We start from the raw sequence: 23,472 nt of genomic DNA on the forward strand, positions 1-23,472 counted from the left end.
TACCTCAAGCATGACTTACAGACAGAAAGGTCCACATTATGAGACTGTGCTTGATTACTGTGAGGCTTAGGAGAGAGCAAGTGTAACTAACGTCTTGTGTCTAGAAGCATGCTGGTGTGCACCTGTGGGAAGACAGTACCTGAATCCAGATCCTGTGACTGTAAGTCTGGTGCCCCCTGCGGTGCTGCCCCTCCTGGGAGATATTTCAGTGATGACTGGAGTCAGAGACAAGGTGTACGTGAATGGCATCGTGGACTGGGATGAGTCCTTCCCATTGACCACACTCACTCCACAGACTTCATCAGGTCCCCTGCCTATGAGAAGAGACTCAGACTGAGAATACTTCTACCATCAGCCCCAGATTGACTGCCAAAACCTCTAAATATTTTCATTATAATTCTGCTTTTCCTATGAGCACTTCATAATGCCCATAGGTTGTACAAGAGCTAGTAAAGTCCTCTAGCAACAGCTAAAAAATATCACAGAACCTATATACACTGTTAACAAGGAAAGGAGAAAGAGAGAACACACACACACACACACACACACACACACACACACACACACACACACACACATGCACACACTCTGTTTTCTCTCAGAACTGCTCTTGTGGACACTTCTGCAAACCTGTCAGCTTAGTTATCTAGTCCGAGCAGGTCCAACGCTGCAAACTAGAATTGGGGAAAGGAGAGACAGAAACATAGGCACCAGAGGAGGCAGGGGAGGAGCAGGAACACAAGCAGCCCATGTAACAGGAACAAAAGAAGAGGAGCCAGTGTTGAGACTCACAACCTGACAATTTTCACAGTACTGCTGCATAATTTTATCAAGATATAAACTCTAGTGTTGGAATGATAAGTAAACCTGCACATCAAAAATATCAACTAAGCAAAAAGTTCACAAAACTATAAAATATTGTTAAAATATTTTCACATAGAGCATATTCTTTATTAGTCTAAAAAGTCATATATATACCTTCTCAAATTTTGTTAAATAATGATGAAACATCTTTACATCATAGTAGATGGTTGAGATTCAGAACCAACCAAATTAGTGCTAACAATGTCTCCATTTAACAGAAAATCTGGAGTAGGGAGAAGCCTAGTTATTTAGTTGAGGGTAAAAAAGATGTGGCAGAATTTGAGATTCAGGGATTACCCAGAGCTTACGATTTAATTTTCAACCAGCAAAAATAAATAAGAACTATAATAACAGAAAATCATGTATCATGTCCCAGATATCCATCCTTCTACATATATTAACCCCACAGTAACTATGAAGAATGCCACTAAGTGAAACCCAATTGGGTACACGAAGAATCCGAGGCAGAGAGAGGTTCAAAAGCTTTCCCAAAGAAATGCTTAGGGCTCAAATCCTGTTGATGACTGCCGAGGTTTGTACACAAAAGAATTGTACTAATTCATCTTTTAAAGTTACTTTTATCTTTCGAGATTATACTATAAATACACAATTTGCACCTTTTTTTCTTTCCCTCCAAACCTTCCCATATGCCATTCCTTGCTCTCTTTCAAGTTTATAGTTTCTCTTTCCATTAATTGTTATTGCATTCGTGTATGTATACATAGTTACATATATATTTCTAAATACAACATGATCAGTCTGTGTAATGTTACTCATGTGCATGTTTTGGGGGCAGGGGCTGACCAATTGGGACTGGATAACCAGTTAGTGTGCTCCTCCCTGGAGAATATTATTTGTCCCTCTCTCGGTATTCAGCTACTTTTAGTGAAAACTAACAAGAACCAAAGACATGTTCTCCATTTGAATGCCCAGTTAAGACCCAGCCACCAATTGATGTCACAAACTGAAGTCTTCAGAGTTGCAAAGGAAGAAAGTAAAGTTCTGACCAAATTGCTTGAAGTCAGGATGGTCATAAATCGTACTCAGCTACATCAGAAGAATTCAACAACTTGAGAAAAGAGACTAATCATCCTAAAACTTTCATTTTTCAAAGGCTGCCATTTTTTTGAGTACTTACCATTATTAGGTGGAATCTCACAGAACAGTCTTGTAGTGTTAGATCCAAGTTTGTCTACTGCACATTCGGAGCCACAGACCAATATAGCTGAATTCTGTGGGTCAAATCCAGCACCTGTCACAGTCATGGTTTGGCCGCCACCAAAGCTCCCTGAATCAAATAAAACTGAGTGAGTATGCAGAAAACTTTCTCTCTGTACATATTTGCTTTAGTAAAAACCTGAAAAGGAAATTACTTTACATGAACTTTCTTAGATTGAAGTTTATTATATTATTAATAAAACCAAGTATCTTTTAATTGTAGTGTTTAAATTTTCAATGAATAAATGTTATTTCTGGTAACTTAGGTAAATAATTCTAGAAACTAAAATTTAATTTAAAAGAGATGTCACAAAGCATTTCTGAGACCTCAAGACATACATGTAACATTACTACCTTGAGCATTTTCTTCACACTCTTTGGAGGTTTTTAACCATCAGTTTTAAACTAGAAACATTATTTTCTGTGGAAACAACTATATTCTAGTTAAACTAAATATGACTGTAAAATTTTCTCATGTAACTTGACAATTGAAAATGGGAAAATTTTAAATGATACAGTAATAAGAGAAATATAAAACTTATTATTTTGGAATGTTTAATTAACACTCTTATATATTAATTAGTTGGACAAATGAAGTATTTTATGCTTATAGGAAGTGCAAGTTATGGCAGGGCTTTAAGAATATATTTCTAAATGAGTGCTGAAATAATATAAACTATCATATCACCTTGTCTTGGATCAATATTCTGAATATAAAGTGGGTACTCAAATACAATGGAGGAGAGGGCAGAGCCTTTTGTCTTGTGAAGCATCATCACAGGAAAAATGCCCCCTGCATGTTCTCCCACAATGCATTGTAACACACTGTCATTGACAGTAGTCACATTACACGCACTGTCTTTTATCATCACTGAAATTTCCGAGATATCAAATCCAAGGTTAGACCCCATTATTTCAACTTCAGTTCCTGGTGGACCTTAAAAGAAAAAGCAAACAATATAAATACATACTGCATGCTAATGCTTCTATATGCGCTTAAATATGTAGCTTTACTGCTGTGAATAAAATAATATCCAGTTGAGCTGGGCATGCCTTTAACCCCAGCACTCTAGAGGCAGAGGCAGGTGGATCTAGATCACTGAGTTCAAGGCTAGCCCGGTCTACAGAGCAAATTCCAGGACCGAAATCCTGTCTAGAAAACCAAACCAAAACAAAATAATATCCAGTGTTTTAAAACTACATAAATAACAGCACACAGGATGTGTTGTATATATTTTTTACTATAATATATAACAGCCTATTATGCATTCCTTACTTATGGCTTATCTTTTTAGACCGGTAGAGAAAACAGAAAGAGGGAAGAATGATCTAGATAGGGAGCTATGGATTTCTTAGCAGGAGACTTGCATTTTGTGCTATTTTCTCCTTTGATCATAGCAATTTTTTTAAGAATAAGTTGTACTTTCTTTTGCTCATATGTGTTCAGGAGCTATACTTTGAGAAAAAAAATATGTCATGATATGTAGTTAATTAGTTGCAGTTGAAAATAGAGGAAATGAAACTAATTTTAAAAAAATGTTGCTGTTAAGGCCTTAAATAGACATAAACCCAAAAATTTCATTTTAATCTGTTCTTTTAATTTTTTTGATAAAATAATACTTTTATTTTTCAACCTCCCCATGCATTCTAGTTAGTTTTAAACACCTCTTACTTTGTGTAATGGCAGTTAGGCACAACTGTCTTTTCAGGGCTGGAGATATGGCTCAGCTGGTTTGATTTCCAGCATCCACGTGATGGCTCACAATGGTTCCACAAGTGGCACACATACATACTTGTAAGCAAAACACTCATACACATAATAATAAAATGAAAATTATAACTGCCTTTGTGCTTTCATTTTAATGTGAAGTCATTGTATGCATATAAAAATATTTTTGTCTCTTTTTCTGCCAATCTTATATTGATTTAATTATCAAGGAAGATAGAGACTCCAAGATGATGAAGAATATTGCCCTCCTTATATAGCCTCTCTTTCTCCATATACACTATTATTTTATATCAAATTACTATTATCTATAAGACCAAATATTGCACATGTGAATTTTCTTTTTGCTTTCTAATTTTATCTCATCCAAATCTGTGTTATTTGTTGTCCAAGTCATAACATAGATATCATTAATTAATCATTAAGCCAATTATTCATAGTCCGCCATTTCTGCTGAAATTATTTAATGATATCTCATTTATTGAGTAAAGTTCATTCTTTTTCTTTTTTCTTTTCTTTTTTTTCTGAGACAGTGTTTCTCTGTGTAGTTTTTGGTGCCTGTCCTGGATCTCGCTCTGAACTCACAGAAATCCTCCCTAGTGCTGGGATTAAAGGTGTGTGCCACCACCTTCCAGCAAATTTTATTGTTTTTCTAAGCAAACAACAAGAATTTACTTGTTGATACCTCTACTTATCACTCCAATCTCACCTTCAGGTAATTAGCTAATTCCTTTGTTTGTTTGTTTGTTTGTTTTTAACATGTGTACATTGAGGGCAGTAAACATGAAAATTGTATAGGGCATTAAAACAGGTACCAAAATACCTAGATTTCACATCAATAGATAATGATCTTTATAGCTTATTACAAATTAAAATTTACAAGAAGAAGTTACATTGAATTCTTACAATAAAAATTACTTCATGATTGACTAATGAAGTAAGAATTATGAAAACAGAGATAATTACCATAAAATTACACATGTTAATGAAATAGTTCATGCTAGCAATATTTTCAAATATAAGCTAAAATTGTTTTAAAAAGGTTAAAACTTTGTTTCACATTTGAAATGCTATATTCTTTAGTGTGATCTAAAACCTGTCTCATTACTAAATAAAGCAGCTTAGGGCTCACTTTCTACTAGTTCCTTATTTGTTACAGATGTTCTTTGGAGGACACTTTTAAAGACAGAGATGGAAGGAAGAATTGTCATGGAAGCAAGAAACAAATGCCATTACTTTCAGTGACATCAGATAGACATGTCACTTTATGATGAGTGGGTGCTTCCAAATAAACATATTTGCTCAGTTTTAAAGAAAAACTTAGTTGTAAACTTCCTGGAGGTGGTGAGTGCATCTTACCCACACATAATAAATATATTTTCCAGTAGTACAAACTAAAAAAGACATTTTGAATCATTTATTATATTTAACATCCTTAGTTATATATTATTAATGAATTTCTTTAATTGTTATTAGGTAAGTACATACATAATAGTGAAATTGATGTTAAGGGAAAGAGATGTCCAAATGTCATTGTGAAGTTAACTCAGACATCAAGGCCATTGTGCTAGTTACTGCTTTGTCAGCCTGACACAAGCTAGGGTTATCTGTGAAGAGGGAACCTCAGTTGAAAAAATATCTTCATTGGATTGACTGAAGGCAAGTCTATGGAGCATTTTCTTGATTAATGATTGATATGCAAAGGCCTGGGCCAATCGGCCAGTACCAGCCATGGGCAAGTGCCACACCTGGCCAGGCTGTCCCAGGTGGTATAAAAAAGCAGGCTGAGTAAGCATGAAGAGTAAGTCATTAAGTAGTGCTCCTCCACGGCCTCTGTTTCAGAACCTGCCTCCAAGTTCCTGCCTTTAGTACCTACTTTGACTTCTTTATATGATGGATTGTAATAAGGATGTGTTCACCAAATAAACCCTTTTCTACACAAGTTGTGTGTTGTTTTGAGCCATGATGTGTTTTCCCAGCAATAGAAAGCAAACTAAAACAGCCATTCTATTGTCTTAAATTGTGCTGTAGCTCCTGTTCTAGGACCCCTCACACAGATGATGAACATTCAAAGATCAGAAACTGGGGCACACGGCAAAGGATAAGATACCATCTCCATCTGAACATGTCACTTCTTCATAAAGAATTCTGTTGTCCCAACAATAATTAGTTGGACACTAATAAGAAATAAAACACTCAGAGGGGACTGGACCTGCCTGGACTGAGTCTACCAGGTCGATCTCAGTCCTCGGGGGAGGCTTTGCCCTGGAGGAGGTGGGAATGGGGAGTAGGCTGGAGGGAAGGGGAGGGGGGCAGGAGGGGGGAGAACAGGGGAACCCGTGGCTGATATGTAGAACTGAATGGTATTGTAAAATAAAATAAAAGGAAAAAAAAGAAATAAAACACTCTGTATAATTATCAGTGTTAATAAGATCAATCATTCATGAATATTAATAGTTGTTTCTTGTGCCATATCAGTATTAATGACATAAACTACTCACTTTGCTCCTAAGACAGTCATCTGTTTCTCCCTCATTTGTAATTTAGGTCAAGTTGATGGACATTGTGTTCTTATATAAAAGTTGGAATTTTATATTGAGAATGCATGAAAAGAATATAAAATAAAGACTGTATAGAAGTTGAATCCCATGCATTGTATTAATTGGCTTAAGTAGGACTTAGCAAAAGATATACTTTAATACCATAACTCCATAATAATGAATATGACTGTAATATGACATCAATACATTAAAAAGGTATGTAGATACTGGAGTACCTCTATTTGGGATGATTCTTTTGAGAAATGGGGTGTCCTCCATGGTATATGTAAATGACAAATGTGGGTAAATGACTGCATTAACAGAGATCTTCAGATTAGCTGTACCAGCCCTCCCAGCTGGGGCGCTGCAGTAGACCTCGCTGGAGTTGATGAAGACAATTTGACAAGGATTATCCCCAACAGTAACTGTGGTGTTGCCAGGAGAAAAGCCGTTGCCTGTGATCCTCAAAGTGGTCCCACCAGCAATGCTTCCAGAGCTTGGTGACATAGAAGCTTCTGTCGGGCTGCTGACAGTCAGGTTTCCCAGAGCCAAGCCCTTAGACCCAACCACAACATGGAGAGAATGAATTCCAGCAGCTAGCGGAGTCATAAGAACAGTAATGTTATTTTGGTTAACTTCTATTGCTGTGAACTGTTGACTTCCAATAAATACGGAAATCTCTTCCAATACTGTCCCAAAACCCTCTCCTTCAATAAGGATATTTTCTGATCCTTTGATAGAATTTGGGAAGACTCTTGTTACATAAGGAGCAATGTTTTCTAGATATGAAAAGCTGCAGTTGCCCTGACATTGGGCAGGTACTCCATGTATTAGAAGTTCTACAAGAGCAAGCTGTTGGGGAGCAGGAGAAGTTTCACATTCAACAGCTGTGTAGCTCACAGTTAGAACTTTACATGGGAAATCTCCCATAAAGACTTCTACATCGGCAGAAGAAACCATGAATCCAGAGCCTTGGATGGTCACCCTCGTCATTCCTGTAGTTGACCCTGCTTTGGGCAACACCATATCTATGTTCGGCAAAAGTACAAACCGCCTGTCAAGTTCATTGGGCACTGTGTTGATAGCAGTGCCTAGGTTGTAGACAATCAAAGTAACAATTTCTCTGATGCCAACATCCATTGAGTTTTGAGGATCGATATGACACATAATAGTATTTTCACTACTTTCTTCTACAACACAAGGGTAGCTACCAATTGAAACCTGGAAGAGAAATGAATATGAAATAAAGTATATTAATACATAACTCTCATTTGAAATTTATGTTTGTATTAGCATCAATTATATTTTTAAAAAGATAATTGTGAAAAATTTGTATGCATAAAATTAATTTGGGGAATGGATGAAGACATATCTTAAATTGACTTTAAAGTAATGTCATCATTGCACAAATGTGTTAAAAACTATGCTATTCACATTAGCCAAAAAGTATAAAAACTTATAAACTGGATAAATGAATAGACTTCATGTGATATACATGCCATACAATGAAGTATCTATTTAACCATGAAAAAAAATGAAGTACTGACACATGAATGAAATTTCAAATATACTATGCCAAATAAAAATAGATGTTCACAAAGAACTTTATATCATAGAAAAATGTTCAGAATAGGCAAATCTATAGGGAAGAAAACAGATTAGTGGTTACTAGTGTACCAAAATGTATAAAGGAGGTAAGTGATGCCCAAGGAGATTTCTTTTACTATGACATGTTCTAAAACTTATTTCAGTCACAGTTATACAACTCCATTAATATACTATTAAATATACACAAATATTTGTAATTGTAAACTTTAAGTCAGTAAGTAGTGTGCTAATTATAGATCATAAATCTTATGAAATTAAACTAGAGGATTGTGGTCAAAGTATCTTCTTTTCATTGAGTATGCAGACAGGGAGAGGAAGAGATTTGATTTGCTTACCTTATTAGCACATGTAAGATTACTGAAGCCATGTCCACTGATAGTTATGAGTTCATTCACTGTTCCCGTAGAGGGAGTAATGTTGCTTATAGATGGCGAAATACAATTTGAAAGCTCAAAGAATAATTTATTCGAATTTTTAACCATGGTGTCATTCAGGCCACACAGGGGTTCTGTTGCTAGGCAGCCTGTTGCAGAACTTGCCAAGTGCAAATTCTCTGGGCCTGCTTTAGACAAAAGAACTATCTGTAAGCCAGGTATACCATCCTAAAACAAGAACTGCGTTCAGACTCCAGTTTACTTTAATGAAGGAGGCGGGTAGCTTTAAATTCTGGAGATTTGGGTATTTTGACAGAGTAATTTTACGAAATACCCTCTAGCCTTAGGAAAAGACAAATGCAGGGTAGACCCAGTCATCTGATATCTACTCTACAAAGGTCACTTTAAGACTGGGTCACCTGGAGCAGTTTCCATGTTTAACCGTCTTACCTGGAGCATATGTTGCTTCAAAGTTTCCCACAAACAGGTGCAGGGGAATGTGCCTGGTTTCAGCTGGTAAAACGTTAATGACTCCTTGGAGAGCTGTGGAGAGAGTCTCATCAACATATCCGCTGCTGTAGTAATGGATTCCAGGAGAAGTAAACTGGTAGGAAAATGAACCTGCCATAAAATAAGATTGTACACAAGAAATATGAGCCATTAATGAGTCTTTGAAAACTAGGTGAGGAAATTAGAAATTATCATCTAAATGTACGTGCAGATGAAAATTTTCTTATTTTTCATGTGTCTAATGGCTCAAAAGGAAGTAGTAAAGAATGATTCACTAGCTATAAAGGGATATACACACATATATATTGTGATACCAAAAGGCGAGATCCAGCTTTATTTTTTTTTTAAATACTATAGAAAGTCAGGCCTAATTTGTCAACTTTTAAAGTAAAATAACATACAGTGAAGGTGTAAATATACTGTTACAAGCATAGAACAAACTAGTCAATCTGAAAGGCATATTAACTCTTAGCTGTTCTATAAGAAATGCTGATTCTAATCAACAAAAGTTCATTATTTATTATCAGATCTGTGTGACTAAAACATACCGTCCTATTTTCATTGTACTTTGCTGAATAACACGTTTCAGTTGGTCAATTATCATAGCATCAATAAAGATAATAAAGACCAGAATCAATTATAGTATATTTAAGATAACTGCTTACAATTATTTATACTTTTTTTTTTTTTTTTTTTTTTTGGTTTTTCGAGACAGGGTTTCTCTGCGTAGTTTTGTAGTTTTGCGCCTTTTCTGGAGCTCACTTGGTAGCCCAGGCTGGCCTCGAACTCACAGCGATCCGCCTGGCTCTGCCTCCCGAGTGCTGGGATTAAAGGCGTGCGCCACCACTGCCCGGCCTATTTATACTATTTTTTAAGTACATATAAAATTCCAGGTAAACTACTTCCTGGTTTTATTTGTATGACTAATTTATGTAAACATATTTACCAAATCTAAGAAAAAGGAGCATGATGAAAACTTCAATAAAACAGAGACATACCTGATGCAGATTTTTGCCTGCCATTTGTAAATCCTTTGCCATCATAAGTCACACTTTCAGGGCTTGAGACTGAGAAGACTCTGTACCCTATACTCTTAAGAAAGGGGTGTGCTTGCCAGTGCCACACCACAGTGTCGCCCACAGTCACATTTAAGATGGATGGTGACCAGGCATAACCTAGTCCATGCTCTGGGAATCAGAATTGAGGCAAATTTTAAAAGACAAAAAGTAAATGTCTGAAAAATTAACCTTGAAAACAACTATTTTTACAAAGTGAGAACAACTTTTAAATTAGCACTGTACACTTCTGTTTGTACATAATTTAAACAATCAACCAAAATAAAAGCAGGATTACTAAAAAGCAGGATAATGAGATGTAAAGGAAGAAATAAATTGTAACTAATAACTCCAGAAGTGATAAGCAGGAGACACTGAAAACTGCTGGATGCTTAATAAATAAGTTGTTCACAAGTATTACCTGGAATGTTTGTAACGAACTGAACAACTCTTAGCACATAAAATTTTTTTGGCACAACTGGGAATGCTCATAATTTCCACTTGAATTTTCTTTCTGAAATTCATGACTGCTGTAACTCTGGAGGTCCTGGACTGCAACAAAGTCCCTGGCAATTCCTGACCATGAAATTATAAAGCCTGTCCTTCTCAACACAAGAGGGTCTCATAAATGACTACATATATAGTACATAGGCTGGCCTTAACTCAAGAGTATCTCATATATGACTACATATGTAGTATGTAGCCTGGCCTTCTTAACTCAAGCTCATCACATATGTGACTACATATGTAGTATGTATTTGACTTTTTAACTACATATGGAGAACATGGCAAATGTATATAAGAAAAAACATCAATTCTTTGAACAGCTTGAAATGTGAAATAAATATCAACTCAATTTCAGCATGAAATCTCTCCCTTTCTTCCCAACATATAAATGTTGGTTGGTATCTTAGCCATCAGGGAAATACAAATCAAAACTGGTTTGAGATTCCATCTCACAAGGGTCAGAATGGCTAAGATCAATAACACAAGTAATAGCTCATGCTGGGGAGGATGTGGAACAAAGGGAACACTCCTCCATTGCTGATGGGAGTGCAAACTTGTACAGCCACTATGGAAATCAATATGGCAGTTCCTCAGAAAATTGGGAATTGATCTACCTCAAGACACAGCTATTCAGCTCTTGTGCATATACACATGGGATGCTCCATCCCACCACAAAGAAACTTGTTCAATTTTGTTTATAGTGGCTTTACTCATAATAGCCAGAAACTAAAAACAACATAGATGTCCCTCAACCAAATAATAGATAAAGAAATTGTGGTACCTTTCCACAATGGAGTCTCACTCAGCAGTTTAAAAAAACGACATCATGACATTTATAGGCAAATGGATGGAACTAGAAAAAAATCATCCTGAGCGAGGTAACACAAACCCAGAAAGACAAATATGATATGTTCTCACTAATAAGTGGATATTAGCTGTTAAAAGAATTAATAGCTGTTAATCATGTTACAATCCACAGACCCAGAGAGGCTAGGTAATAAATAGGGATCTAAGGGAGACACAGGAATCTCCCTGAGAAAGGAAATAGAATAGATTTTTGTGGGTGGACTAGGGGTGGGTGGGGATGGGTATAGGAAGGATTATGTAGGGGATGGAAGGAGAGGGACAGGGACAGACGTCTGGGATTGGAGGGCATTTGGGGGCTGATGTAAGAAACCTACTGCAGGGGAAAATCTCAGGAATCTACAAGGGTGACACTTGCTAGGACTGTCCATCTTCTGTAACGAGGCAAAGCTTTCAAGGTTTCCAATGGTGGGACTGGATCACCAACACAACCACAAGACCTTCAACCTATGATATTTTCTGCCTGCAAGATGTAATGATGGGGTAATGATGGCACCGAACTTGTGTAAGTGGCCAACCAATGACTGGCCCAATTTGAGGCCCAGGCCAGGAGAGGGAGCCCATGACTGACAGTGCCTGAATGACTAGGATTTCAGAGCTCAGGCAGAAGAGGAGGTGGAGGAGGAGGAAGAGGAGGAGGAGAAGGAGAAGGAGGAGGACAAAGAGGAGGAGGAGGAGGAGGAGGAGGAGGAGGAGGAGGAGGAGGAGGAGGAATTATGGGATCCAGAGGGGTCAAAGACACTGGGAGAGCATGGCCCAGGGGAATCCACTAAGCAGGGCTCATGGGTGCTCATAGAGACTGAAGTGGCAATCACGAAACCTGCTTGGGTCACTCTAGGTCCTCTGCATGTATCTTAAGGTTGTTGGCTTTGTGTTTCGAGTCCACTCCTAACAGTGGGAGAGGTGTTTCTGACTCTTTTGCCTGCTCTTGGGGTCCTTTTCCTCCTACTGTGTTGCCTGACCCAGCCTTTATGTGAGGGTTTGTGCCTGGTCTTGTTGTATCTTGTTTTGCAACGTTCAGCTGATGTTCCTGGGAGGTCTGCTCTTTTCTGGGGGGAGACTGGGGGCCAGGAATATACCTGGGAGAGAAGGGAGGTAGGGAACTGGAAGGAGGGGAGGGAGGGGAAGCTGTGGTCAGGATGTATTTCATGAAAGAAGAACAAACAATTTTTTTTTTAAAATATTGATTGGTACCGAAATGTGAACCATTGTTGGTAATTCTGAATACAGTCCCTGTTGAATGAAGAGTACATTTGATGACATTTTCTGATGATGATGTAATATTGCACGGGAAAGATCCTAAAAAGACAAAGATAGGAAAAACATTTTCAGTTGACTTTGTGAACTAGAGAGATGAACTATCAGTAGTAAAGAGCCAATGCTTAACAAACTCTGTCATATGGGAGGATCTTAAAACTTTTTGTTCCCGATGGTGATCATGGTTATATTTTCACAGAAGTGTTTTATGCACATTAAATACACAGTGATAATTGATTAAAACTGAAAGATTCAAAAGCAAAGTTGTTTGCTTTCTCATCAGCCCTTTAGCCACAAACACTTGACCTTTTCTACATTAATAGAAAAATGAACTGGAGCGAAGGCTCAGTGGTTAGGAGCTCTTGCTTCTTTTGCAAATGCTCTGAGTTCAGTTCCTAGCACCCATGTTGAGTGGCTCACAACTACCTATGACTCCGGCTTCAGGGTGTCCAGTGTCCTCCTCTGGCTTCTATGAGTACCCATATGCATGGACCCACCCTCCATGCACACATTAAAATATAGACCAGCAATTAATAGTATTTACGTAACCTTTCTTACAATGTTAAAAAAGCACAGCAAGTATTTGTGTAACAACCCAGTGCCTCCAGCAGATCCTTTTAACCAAGGAGAACCTTAACAGCCCCCTGAAGGACAAAGATTTTTACCTAAGAGGATGGAATTCTCAGCTGGTATTGTGCTGAACCCAGAACCCATTATAGTGATTTCAGTGCCACCATACAAAGAGCCTCTCTGTGGAAACATGTGGGTAACTTCCAAAATGTACCGAATGGAAGCCTTTAACTTGTTCCTGAAAAGAACAAAAGAATAGATTTCCAAAGAGCTTCCTCACCTCAGGCCCACAGTGTTTGGGGAATAGGAAATAACTGAGTACATATGTAAATAGACATAAATTTTTCAGACCAGATAATCTAGTAATAATATTTATTTTGGTCAAATGGATATGTTAATTTTGAAAGCTAGAATTTTTAAAAATCTAATAGCAGAAGTATGTGAGATGAAAAGTCTTGAGATAATATAGAAAATATGATTATAAGAAATGAGGTCACAAGAAATAAATGAAATTCTTTAAAGTATTTGACATTTTTACTATAATAACATATGAAGGCAGATTTACATGTAAAAAAGGTAGCAACACAATTCCATACATTATTGAAGTAGTTATTTTTTGTGCGATTCTGTTTAATTTTTCCTACTTTTTGAAAACTTGTCAAGACTTTCCTTCTCATTATCTCAGGGAAAGCAGTTTTTACTTTGTTTTATTATAGATATTATGCCATCAAATTGTGCAATGTTCTTTTGATTAGATTCATCCTATGTCCTAATCCCACCATGACAACACAATCTCTGTAGATCCCAATGAAATTTCATGTTGCTTTATGTTAACTCCATTAGTGTGCTGAATTGCCATTTTCCCAACAACCATCTAAATACACAGTTTGTGTTTGACTCTGTACATACTATCATCCAGGAGCAGGGGGTTGTAGGTAGTTGTGAGTCACTCAACATGGGTGCTAGGAACTGAATTCGGAGCATTTGCCAAAGCAGCAAGAGCTCCTAACTCAAGAACTCTGTGAGCTCCTCCCTGTAAACCCACCAAGGAATGCAGCCCTAGAATCTTGGGTTTACTGGTCTTCCGTCCCTCTAAGATTTTGTGGCAATTGTTTGTCCTTCTATTCTGACATCTGCTCTCTTTGCCTTCTTTTAAAGCCATTGACTCAGCTTGGTCTTCTTCAAAGTATTCCAAACAAACAATTGTTTCAGAGAAGAAAAAAAAATGCCATTAACAGTTTCAGGGAAGAAAATTCAAAATTCCTACAGGAAGTAGAATCAGTGAGGGACTAACTCCACTCCTTTCTTTGGATGGCAGATACCAGCTTACCTAAGTCACTTCTCAGAGAATCCTGCCCTGTCCCATGGGATGCTAGTTCCCTCCATTATACACTCTTATAACAACTAAGATCCACTATTAATACACTTTTTCACATTTATAATAGTTACAGTACTCAGTTAATTCTTTGCTGAGAATCCTCCCAAAAAATTGTGAGTACCATTAGTGCAGGAAATTATTGCAAATCCAGAATTAAACAAATACTCTCCCCCTGCACTGTCAAAATTACTTGAAAAACATTTCCTGGATGAATGTTAGTCACATGACAGATACAGAACTCTAATCGCACAGAGATTTTGTATAACCTGTTCTAAATCGTTTGGTAAAAAAAAAACCAAAGTGTTATTGTAAATTTTATGAGAATTTAAAGCATCTTTTTTATAAGGAGCTATAAAAAGGTAAAGAAAGCAATCAACATATTTGGAACTTAATGATTTTACTTAATCTCAATTTTATTAGCCCCAACCATTCCACAGCTCTATCAGTTATAATCAGAATCATACCTCGTTGATGCAAAGCCCCAATTTCTGACTTTGACATAGATGCCATGTTTTCCTGGAGGTAAATCAGGCAAAAGACATCTAATGTCTGTGAAGTTTGAGTGAAGAACTTGGCAGACTTTTCCGCCAACATACACCATATTTTCTGTGATTTCATTGCCAAAGTTATAACCCTTAATTGTTAAATTGATGTTTCCTGTTTTAAAAGAAAAAAATACAACTTGTTTTACAAAAATTTAACTTTTTATCCAGAACCAAACTTGCATATTAACCAAATCAACATATTTATCTTTCATTGGATTTAAAAAACGTTGACACTTTCAGAGGCAAAAATTTAAAAAAAAATGAGTTCATGCTTCTATATACACATAAAATGCATATTTGTTTCACAAAGAAAAAAGTGTTTAAGTACTTTTCAAAGATACGGTATCTTTCTTACCATTGTTCATGTTCAGAGCAAAATTATAAGTTGACTTATTTGTATTTAAAAGCAAAAGAAAGTAAAGAGCATATTCCAAAGTAAGGAGCAAAACTTGGTGAGAGACTATGCTTTGAAAGACTTTTGGAAGTGGTTTCCATATATTCATCAAATGATTGATTTTTTTCTATTTGTGTATTTGTGGGAAAAGTCACTTGTGGACTCAAAATTACAGCAATGTGACAGGTGCTACAATAAAGACACAGTGAAGAATCGCTTGAGATTACACAGAAACTACTATTTATGAAGCTGTCACTGTCCTAGGTGATCATTAACTCAAGAATGGACAATGCAAATGTACATATACATTATGGGATTTTATTCAGCTGTGAAGAAAAAGGATATTATGAAATTTTCAGGTAAATTGATGGAACTTGAAATAATCATACTGAATGAGGTGACCCAGACCCAGAAAGATGAATGATTGATCTCACGGAAGAACTTACCCAAAACTGCCCGTTCTTTAGGGTTGAAATCAGTGATAACTGGTGTTTGTAAGCAGTTGTAACTAAAACTATCCTTTGCTGTGGCTTGAATTCCATTGGTAATAACAGAAATATCAACCGTACCTTCAATTCTCTGAAATAAATGGAAAAAACAAAATAGAAAATTTTAAGTGATGAGGTATTAAAATCTAATCATTTAGCTGGGGAGATAAACAGTCAATGTTTGTGTTGCATGCATGAGGAGCTGTTTGATTCCTAGAGCACATATTAATGAGAGAGAGAGAGAGAGAGAGAGAGAGAGAGAGAGAGAGAGAGAGAGAGAGAGAGAGAGAGAAAGCAGTAAGAAGCCAGAGGTGGTGGCTTGACCTCCCACCCTAGTTGGCAACATCTAGCCGGTAAAACAGCCTGTCTGAAAAAAACACAATGGACAGTTCTTGTGGAACTATATCCAAGGCTGTACACAAACACACACACACACACACACACACACACACACACACACACACACACGCACGCACACATTCAGTGGCTGAAGAAAGGGAATCACTTTAAATAAACTTCTGAAGTTGTTTCATTTCAGTCATGAATCAGAGGTGGTTCTCAGATATTTAAAGTGGTCATATTAAACATAGGTTCTGCATTTAATTCTCAAGACAAAGATCAATCGTCCTGCATGGTTTATGATTCGTTTAACTGCATCTATATTATTAGATTTTTTTGTTTTTGCTTTTCCTTTTTTTTTAATTAAGATAATTTTTTCATTCAGTTTACACATCAAAGATCGCTCTCTTCCCTCCTCTCGACCGCCCAGCTTCCCCCTCCAAACCCACTCCCCATTCTCACCCACAAGAAGAGAAGGCCTCCCATGGGGTGGCACATCCAGAAGAGGCAGGTCCAAGCCCTGCCCCCGGACTCAAGGCTGCACAAGTGGTCTCATCATAGGTAGTAGGCTCCAAAAGGCCCCCCTTATGCACCAGAGATGGATTCTGATCCTACCGCCAGGGGCCCCCTCAAGCAAGTCAAGCTACACAACTGTTTCACCATGCAGAGGGCCCAGTCCAGTCCCATGTAGCTTCCACAGGCATTCATTCAACTTTCATGAGTTCCCTCTAGTTTGGTTTGGTCGTCCCTGAATGTTTCCCCATCATGATCCTGATGCACTTGCTCATATAATTGTGGAGAGGGTACCTGAACTCACTTACCCAAGGGATCAGACTGATGGATACCCTAACTGTTATCACAGAGCTTTTCTACAATGACTGATGGATGCAGATGCAGAGATCCACAGCCAATCACTAGGCAGAGCTCCAGGAGTTCAGTCAAAGAGAGAGAAAAGGGATTCTATGAGCAAGTGCATCAGGATCATGATGGGAAATATTAGATTTTAAGGGCTACACAATGCAACTGAGATGCTCTGGGCAAATAGTTCTCCAATTGATAAAGAATAAGATACCATTTTAACCCTTTTTCTCTTGCTATAGATTCAAATATAATTCTATTTCATTCACAAACTAGGTTGAATATTTAATCTACTTACATACTCTTTAAAAATATAGCTTAAACACTATAAAGCACTTCATACTTTCACTACGGCATCTGTGCAAATTCTCAGGCAGACTTTACCGTCTGGCATTGTATTAATGCACGTGTTGTATTTAGCTGAATGGTTTAAACAAAATGTTTTTCATATTGTCATAGCCTATAAAATCTTATTCTATTATTCAGTCCAATACACACTCAAAGAGTTTTTTCCCTAGACATCTTACCGATGTCCCTTCTTCCTCTGTTGTGTTTTGAGATTGAGTGTATCTGCATTTATCATCTCTTTGCACATAATCGGTGAGCCATAGACCTGATTTAAATTTAAATATAATTTGGGGTGGGGGAGTTCAAGACCATGTTTCTCTGTATAGCCTTGGAACTCACTCTGTAGACCAGGTTGTCCTCAAATTCACTGAGATTCCCTTGCCTCTGCCTCTGCTTCTGGAGTTCTGGGGTTAAAGGCATGCACTACCACCACCCAGCTTTAAGGATGATTTATTAAAAAAAAAAAAAAGAATAATGGCTGATTCTGAGGTCTTATATCCTATAGCAAACTTCAAACTTTTTGCTAACAAATTGGAATTTTATTACTTTTAAACATAATTTTCTGGGTCAACTAGATGGCTCAAGTGTAAAGGTGCATGCTGACAACTCTGCTGATCTGTTTGATCCTAGGAAGATCCCTGTAAAAGATGTGACTCTGCAAACTTGTCTTACCTCCACATAAGTGCAGTGATGGGCATGTGTGTACTTATGCATGCACACAAAGTAATAAATGTAAATTTTCAATACAAAAATACAATTAAAAATAAATAAATTTATTTATTTATTTTTGTTTTCTTCAAGACAGGGTTTCTCTGTGTAGCTTTGCGCCTTTCCTGGAACTCACTTGGTAGTACAGGCTGGCCTCGAACTCACAGAGATCCACCTGGCTCTGCTTCCTGAGTGCTGGGATTAAAGGTGTGTGCCACCAACGCTTGGCTAAATTTATTTTTAAAAATTAACATGTTTAGATTTTTTCATTGAAATTTATAGAGTATTGAGTTCTTTTCATCTTCTAGTTTATTCAGAAATCTTCTGATGACCCTCTAGTGCTGATATGACATTAATTCTTTTATGAGACTCTTTCTGATCTCCAATTTCCACTGAATTTCATCTTTACTTTGTCTCTATTTCTATTATTTCAAGTGAGATGCATTGTTTATTGATGTAGTTGTGTGTAAACATCTTCAGTGTCATTTTTAAATGTCTCAGATGTGGAGATAAAATTTTGGTTTTGGATTTTAGTTAAAAGGTATTGAAGAAACAGTTTTTACAGATAATCATGAAAACTCTGAAATTTGTAGAAATATAACATTTGTCTCTCTGCCTGCGTACATGTTTCTTAGTTGATAAGGTTAGGTCTGTTGGAGGTGAGGGATGACTGAAGTCAGAGGCCTTACTTTCGATGTTCGGCAGGTTATCATATTCAAATCTCCTTCAATCACATTGCAGGTTTCATTTCCAACCAAAACAGTAGAATTTTCACTAAAGCCAAATCCAGCTACAGTCAGCAGAGTACCACCTTTGTAAGAAAAACAAAGAAAATAAAACCCCAAATCAGTTCAACTACAACAGAAACTTCCTCACCATCTAACTCATTCCTGAATCACCCAGTCACACCAGAGGGATGGCGCGTGGGTGGAGAAGTAGCCGTGCACACAATTACCACCCCAAGCCCGGCTAAGCTCTCAATTGCATGGGCTTTTTCATATTGGCTTTGGGATATGTAAGCAGCAACCACTCCGACCTGGAAAGAAGTCACAATATTTCTATTTTCTTTAGCTCATGTGTGTGAAACGATGATGAATTAAGACTTAAATTTTAATATCTCTAAGCAAGAGGAAAACTAAGAGAAAAAAACACAATAAAATAAAAGTAGAAGAGAAAAAATAAAGTAAAAATAAGTAATTAAAACACACACACGCAAATCGATATCAAAGCCAAATATCCAATATTAATCATGGTTAAAAAAACCGCAAAGTAAGTGAAACAGCACAAGAAAAATGTGTTATTGTCTGTGTCAGCCTTCCTTTGTCCTGTTTGTCCCAGAACTTTATTCTAGGTCGAGTAGCTCCATGGAGACTCTGGTTACAAATGGAGCAGCTGGTAAGCAGAATAATAACTAATAAATCTTATCTTGACATAATTAATGAGGTTGTTATAGAAACATGTAATAATTGATGATATTAATTCAATAACCTATGATGTAAGTATAAGCAGTCCCCGACTTGTGCATCATGAGGAAGAAAAGAATCAGCCAGCCATTTAATCTCTGTGCCTTTCGAAAGGACTCTGTCCTTGGTCCTCTGAGGGAACCTTAGGGTCCATGCCATTTTCCTGGCACTAGAAATAAAACACTGAAAACGCAGTTGTGAAAATGTATGTGGTCACCTCGGTTGAGAACTGTTAGCTATTACCTGCCAGGCTTCCAGAATCAGGCCAGACATGTGAGATCTGACTCCGATAAATGAAGTGGGATCCCTCACTCTCTAGATTCTGTGCTAGTCCAACATCAGCAATGGACACAGCAACTGGTACATGTCCAGCACTTCCATTCAGAATCTGGCACTTGATCTCATTATCTTGTGATAAAAAGAAGAGGAAAATGATAAAATACATGTGGCAGGGTTTTTAAGATTAAAAAAACCCTCAGTAAAATTAATTTGCAAATATTGGCATTTGTTTTCAGACCCCAAGAAATATATCCAAGGTCAACTATTCAGGTTTTGATTGGGACAGGGAAGTCTTAGTGGGAAGGTAAAATCTTTGCAGACTACTCACCACTGTAAATTAGTTGCTTCTAGGAACAGTGAACCAACAATGAAAGCATGTCTCAAAACGTTGCCCAGACAAGGTACACATAAAAATTTTTTATTATTCTAATTTTTAATTCAAATTTATACTAAAAATTTTTAGTAAATTTTTGGCTCAACATATTACTTATATCCAAAATTGAGTAAAATAACAGGTTCTATCAATAAAAGTAGTAAAACTAAGTGAAAGAATTTTCTTCACTTTATTTACTACAGTTTAGGTAATACTGTTAAAATATTGGCTATATGACCTCAAGAATACTTTTCAATAAAAATCAACAGAAATGATTTGGCAAGTGGTCTTGCTCATGGTTTTTAAATCTGATTTAATTAAGAAAAATATCTAGGATTGTGAATGATAACTTTCAGTGAAATTAAGTTAACTGTGTTTCCACTAATGTCAAGAAGCTAAAAATGTAAACGATATTTGAATTCTGTATAACTGGAAAGAGGTCCTATTGAACTAGAAGTCGAAGAATATAGTCATGTCCTCTTGCCTTACAGCATTGTCATAGCTAAGACATAGGGTTGGTAATATAGTTCAGTGGTAGAGCACTTACCTAACATGTCTGAGGTCCTGGGTTCAATCACCAGTACATACAAAAACAAACAGTAACAACAAACATGGCTAGAAACCATGGGACAACAAAGTCATACTTTGAACATTTTTTCTGTCTCAGATATACATCAAAGTATGAAAAATCTTGCGCATTAAGTTTGTAAGGTATATATGAATAAATGTATGGCAGGTCACTCTTAATGGGATAAAGACACTGTATAACAATCAGTCTGTGATTATATATTCTTTGACTATATATATACATATATGTTCTTTGATTATGATCATATATATATAGTTTTCCAGACTAGGTTGCTAATTTTATGACTCTGTATATACTAGAAGACATATTATATTTATAATAGCTTTTTCTTCCAATTCTCTTGGAGGAATCTGTGACATTTAAAAGAACCTACCATCCACAGAGAGAAGAGAGCAACTGGTAGACCCAACAGAGACAGATACAGCTGATGTGGGAGAAAATCCAGAGCCTGATATGGTTAGTATCGTGTTTTCTGCAGAGGACCCTGAAAGTGATAAATTTAAGTCACTACATTTTAGATAAAGAAATTAGAACCTATTATTATAAAAATCAGATATTTCTTAAGCAAGACTATGCCTATCTTCTATAAGATATAAACAATAAGCCTGAAATTAAGCAAGGGGAAAAGATACATTTATTTGGTGATGATATTTTCCATATAATTTCTCTGTATTGATAACATATTTCATGCATTAATATATATCAGAAAATTATTTCATTGATATATGGAATTAGATAAGAAAAGAAAAATGTATTCTAATGATAAGCAAGTTGATAGGGCAGCAAGCCATCATGAAACTGGGGAGGAAAGAATGAACTACAAGTGACATTTTTCATTTGCAGAGGACGTGGTGAGAGGAGATGGACCTTGAAGGCAGAGGAAGGGGAAGTTGGGAGAAGTTACTGGAAAGAGGAAGGTGATCAGCTGGAGGAGGAAAGGAGAGGAGAGAAGAGAAGGAAATGGAGGGTGAATATGATCAAAATATATACGTGTATGAAAATGTCATAATGAAGCCTATTATGTATTATTAATATATTCTAATTATAGATAAAAACAAAGTAGACAGGCCCTGAGAAATGACACCCAAGGTTGACCTATCACCTACAGCGCGCGCACACACACACACACACACACACACACACACACACACACACATCAAAATTACTATATATGTATGTTAAATACAAAAGGCATTAAAAAAGCATGAAAGAAAACACACAAAGTCTATTACTGTAGATGCCTCAGGGAGCTCTAGAGACTAGGAGTAGGAATGATACTTAAAAAGAATTTTGGCTTCTCATAATTTTTTTTAAACTGGTGATTGGAATGTGTATAACAAAAAGTAAGCAGTCGTTAATTGTCAATGAAGAAAAAAAATGGCTGGTTTCTATTGTACTTTCCCATTATTTTTAAGTTGATCAAATATAATAAAAGGTAGTTCAAGTTGTTAATTATTTTGAGTCCAAAGTAATTTTTATGAACTGCATACAAAAATGGAAAATCACTAGCAAATACGAGGGCAAAAACCAGATAAAGTTTACTAACAGCTACAAAGACTAAATATAAGATTATGATTTCTGAATTTGTCACTATGGTTAAAAAGTGACAGTCCTTATCCCTGGTGCTTTTTTAAATTTTTAGGAGCTCACACAAAAAGCAAAATTACATTTTCCCCCAATAATAATGCTTCCCCTAAGTGGAGATCAGTTCTTGGCATTAATCGTTCGGTTTTCACAAAGTGAATACTCAATTCTCTTCTTTTGTTAAACCACAGTTATCTTGTTGTTTGCCTAGCTGCTAGCTCTGCTGGAAGTATTCTCACACAATGAATGTTAATACATATACTGGAAGAGTAGAAGAACAGTGTCTCAAAGTCACAGGGAACTTATAGAAACTGATTCTAACTTTGAAAGTAAAGAATAGGAAGATTAATGACTTATATGTTGGCTTCCTAGGTGGTATTTTTTTTAAAGTAATGAGTATTCTTTCCATAGTTTCAGCTAACAAATAGTTTTCACCATATTGAACTGTTTGCCTGCCTTAGTGACAGTAATATATATTTAAAAATCATGATCAGAGAACACATTTTTCTAGCTATCCTCCACCTCATATTTCAAGTTTAAAAGCAGGTGTTACCTTCAGAAGGTGTTGTAGTCAAAATCAGGGGAGTAGCCATGGGATCCCATGTAAAGCCACAGTCCCCTGAACATTTAGCAGGAATTCCATTGACATAGACTTCAACCTTCAAGTCAAGAAACACAGACCAAAAAGTGAACAAGGATAGAGAGACAGGAGAGCTCAGTACAATATGCACAAAATTTAGTAATGAAGTATAGGAATCATCCTTGAAAGCATGTCTTTATGCACAGGATTTAGAACAAATAGAACATTGTCTGCAAAAAAATGTGTTTATAGTTTCTGCTTTGACATTTCATTCATTCATGTATTCATTCATTCATCTATTCATTTGTATAGCAAATGTGCCGTTAGGCTTCTGATGTAGTTGTAAATAGGAATATAATAAATACATGAAAGACAACAGATAATCATAGTAAATCTAGGCTAGAAAGTTACATAGGTTAAATCATGAAGGCATTGTTTTAATTTGTGCTATGA

The 23,472-nt window shown here is 36.6% G+C and overlaps 1 protein-coding gene across 3 annotated transcripts in view; it reads right to left on the reverse strand.

Moving 5' to 3' along the window:
* Window positions 1-23,472, reverse strand: part of Pkhd1l1 (PKHD1 like 1) — a 149,068-nt gene that overhangs the window by 72,488 nt on the left and 53,108 nt on the right. For all 3 annotated transcript variants that reach the window (XM_042264702.2, XM_076555796.1, XM_006978701.4), the window contains 15 exons: window positions 22,993-23,098; window positions 21,229-21,339; window positions 19,858-20,022; window positions 18,841-18,962; window positions 15,857-15,989; window positions 14,936-15,128; window positions 13,189-13,331; window positions 12,461-12,565; window positions 9,839-10,027; window positions 8,781-8,951; window positions 8,292-8,518; window positions 6,585-7,569; window positions 2,771-3,019; window positions 2,003-2,152; window positions 140-314 (listed from right to left, as the gene is read on the reverse strand). In XM_042264702.2, the coding sequence (XP_042120636.2) occupies window positions 140-314; window positions 2,003-2,152; window positions 2,771-3,019; window positions 6,585-7,569; window positions 8,292-8,518; window positions 8,781-8,951; window positions 9,839-10,027; window positions 12,461-12,565; window positions 13,189-13,331; window positions 14,936-15,128; window positions 15,857-15,989; window positions 18,841-18,962; window positions 19,858-20,022; window positions 21,229-21,339; window positions 22,993-23,098 (3,224 nt within the window). The remainder of the gene's footprint in view (window positions 1-139; window positions 315-2,002; window positions 2,153-2,770; window positions 3,020-6,584; window positions 7,570-8,291; window positions 8,519-8,780; window positions 8,952-9,838; window positions 10,028-12,460; window positions 12,566-13,188; window positions 13,332-14,935; window positions 15,129-15,856; window positions 15,990-18,840; window positions 18,963-19,857; window positions 20,023-21,228; window positions 21,340-22,992; window positions 23,099-23,472) is intronic.

This window comes from Peromyscus maniculatus, chromosome 20, assembly GCF_049852395.1.
Source record: "Peromyscus maniculatus bairdii isolate BWxNUB_F1_BW_parent chromosome 20, HU_Pman_BW_mat_3.1, whole genome shotgun sequence".
In the NCBI taxonomy this organism is placed as follows: domain Eukaryota; kingdom Metazoa; phylum Chordata; class Mammalia; order Rodentia; family Cricetidae; genus Peromyscus; species Peromyscus maniculatus.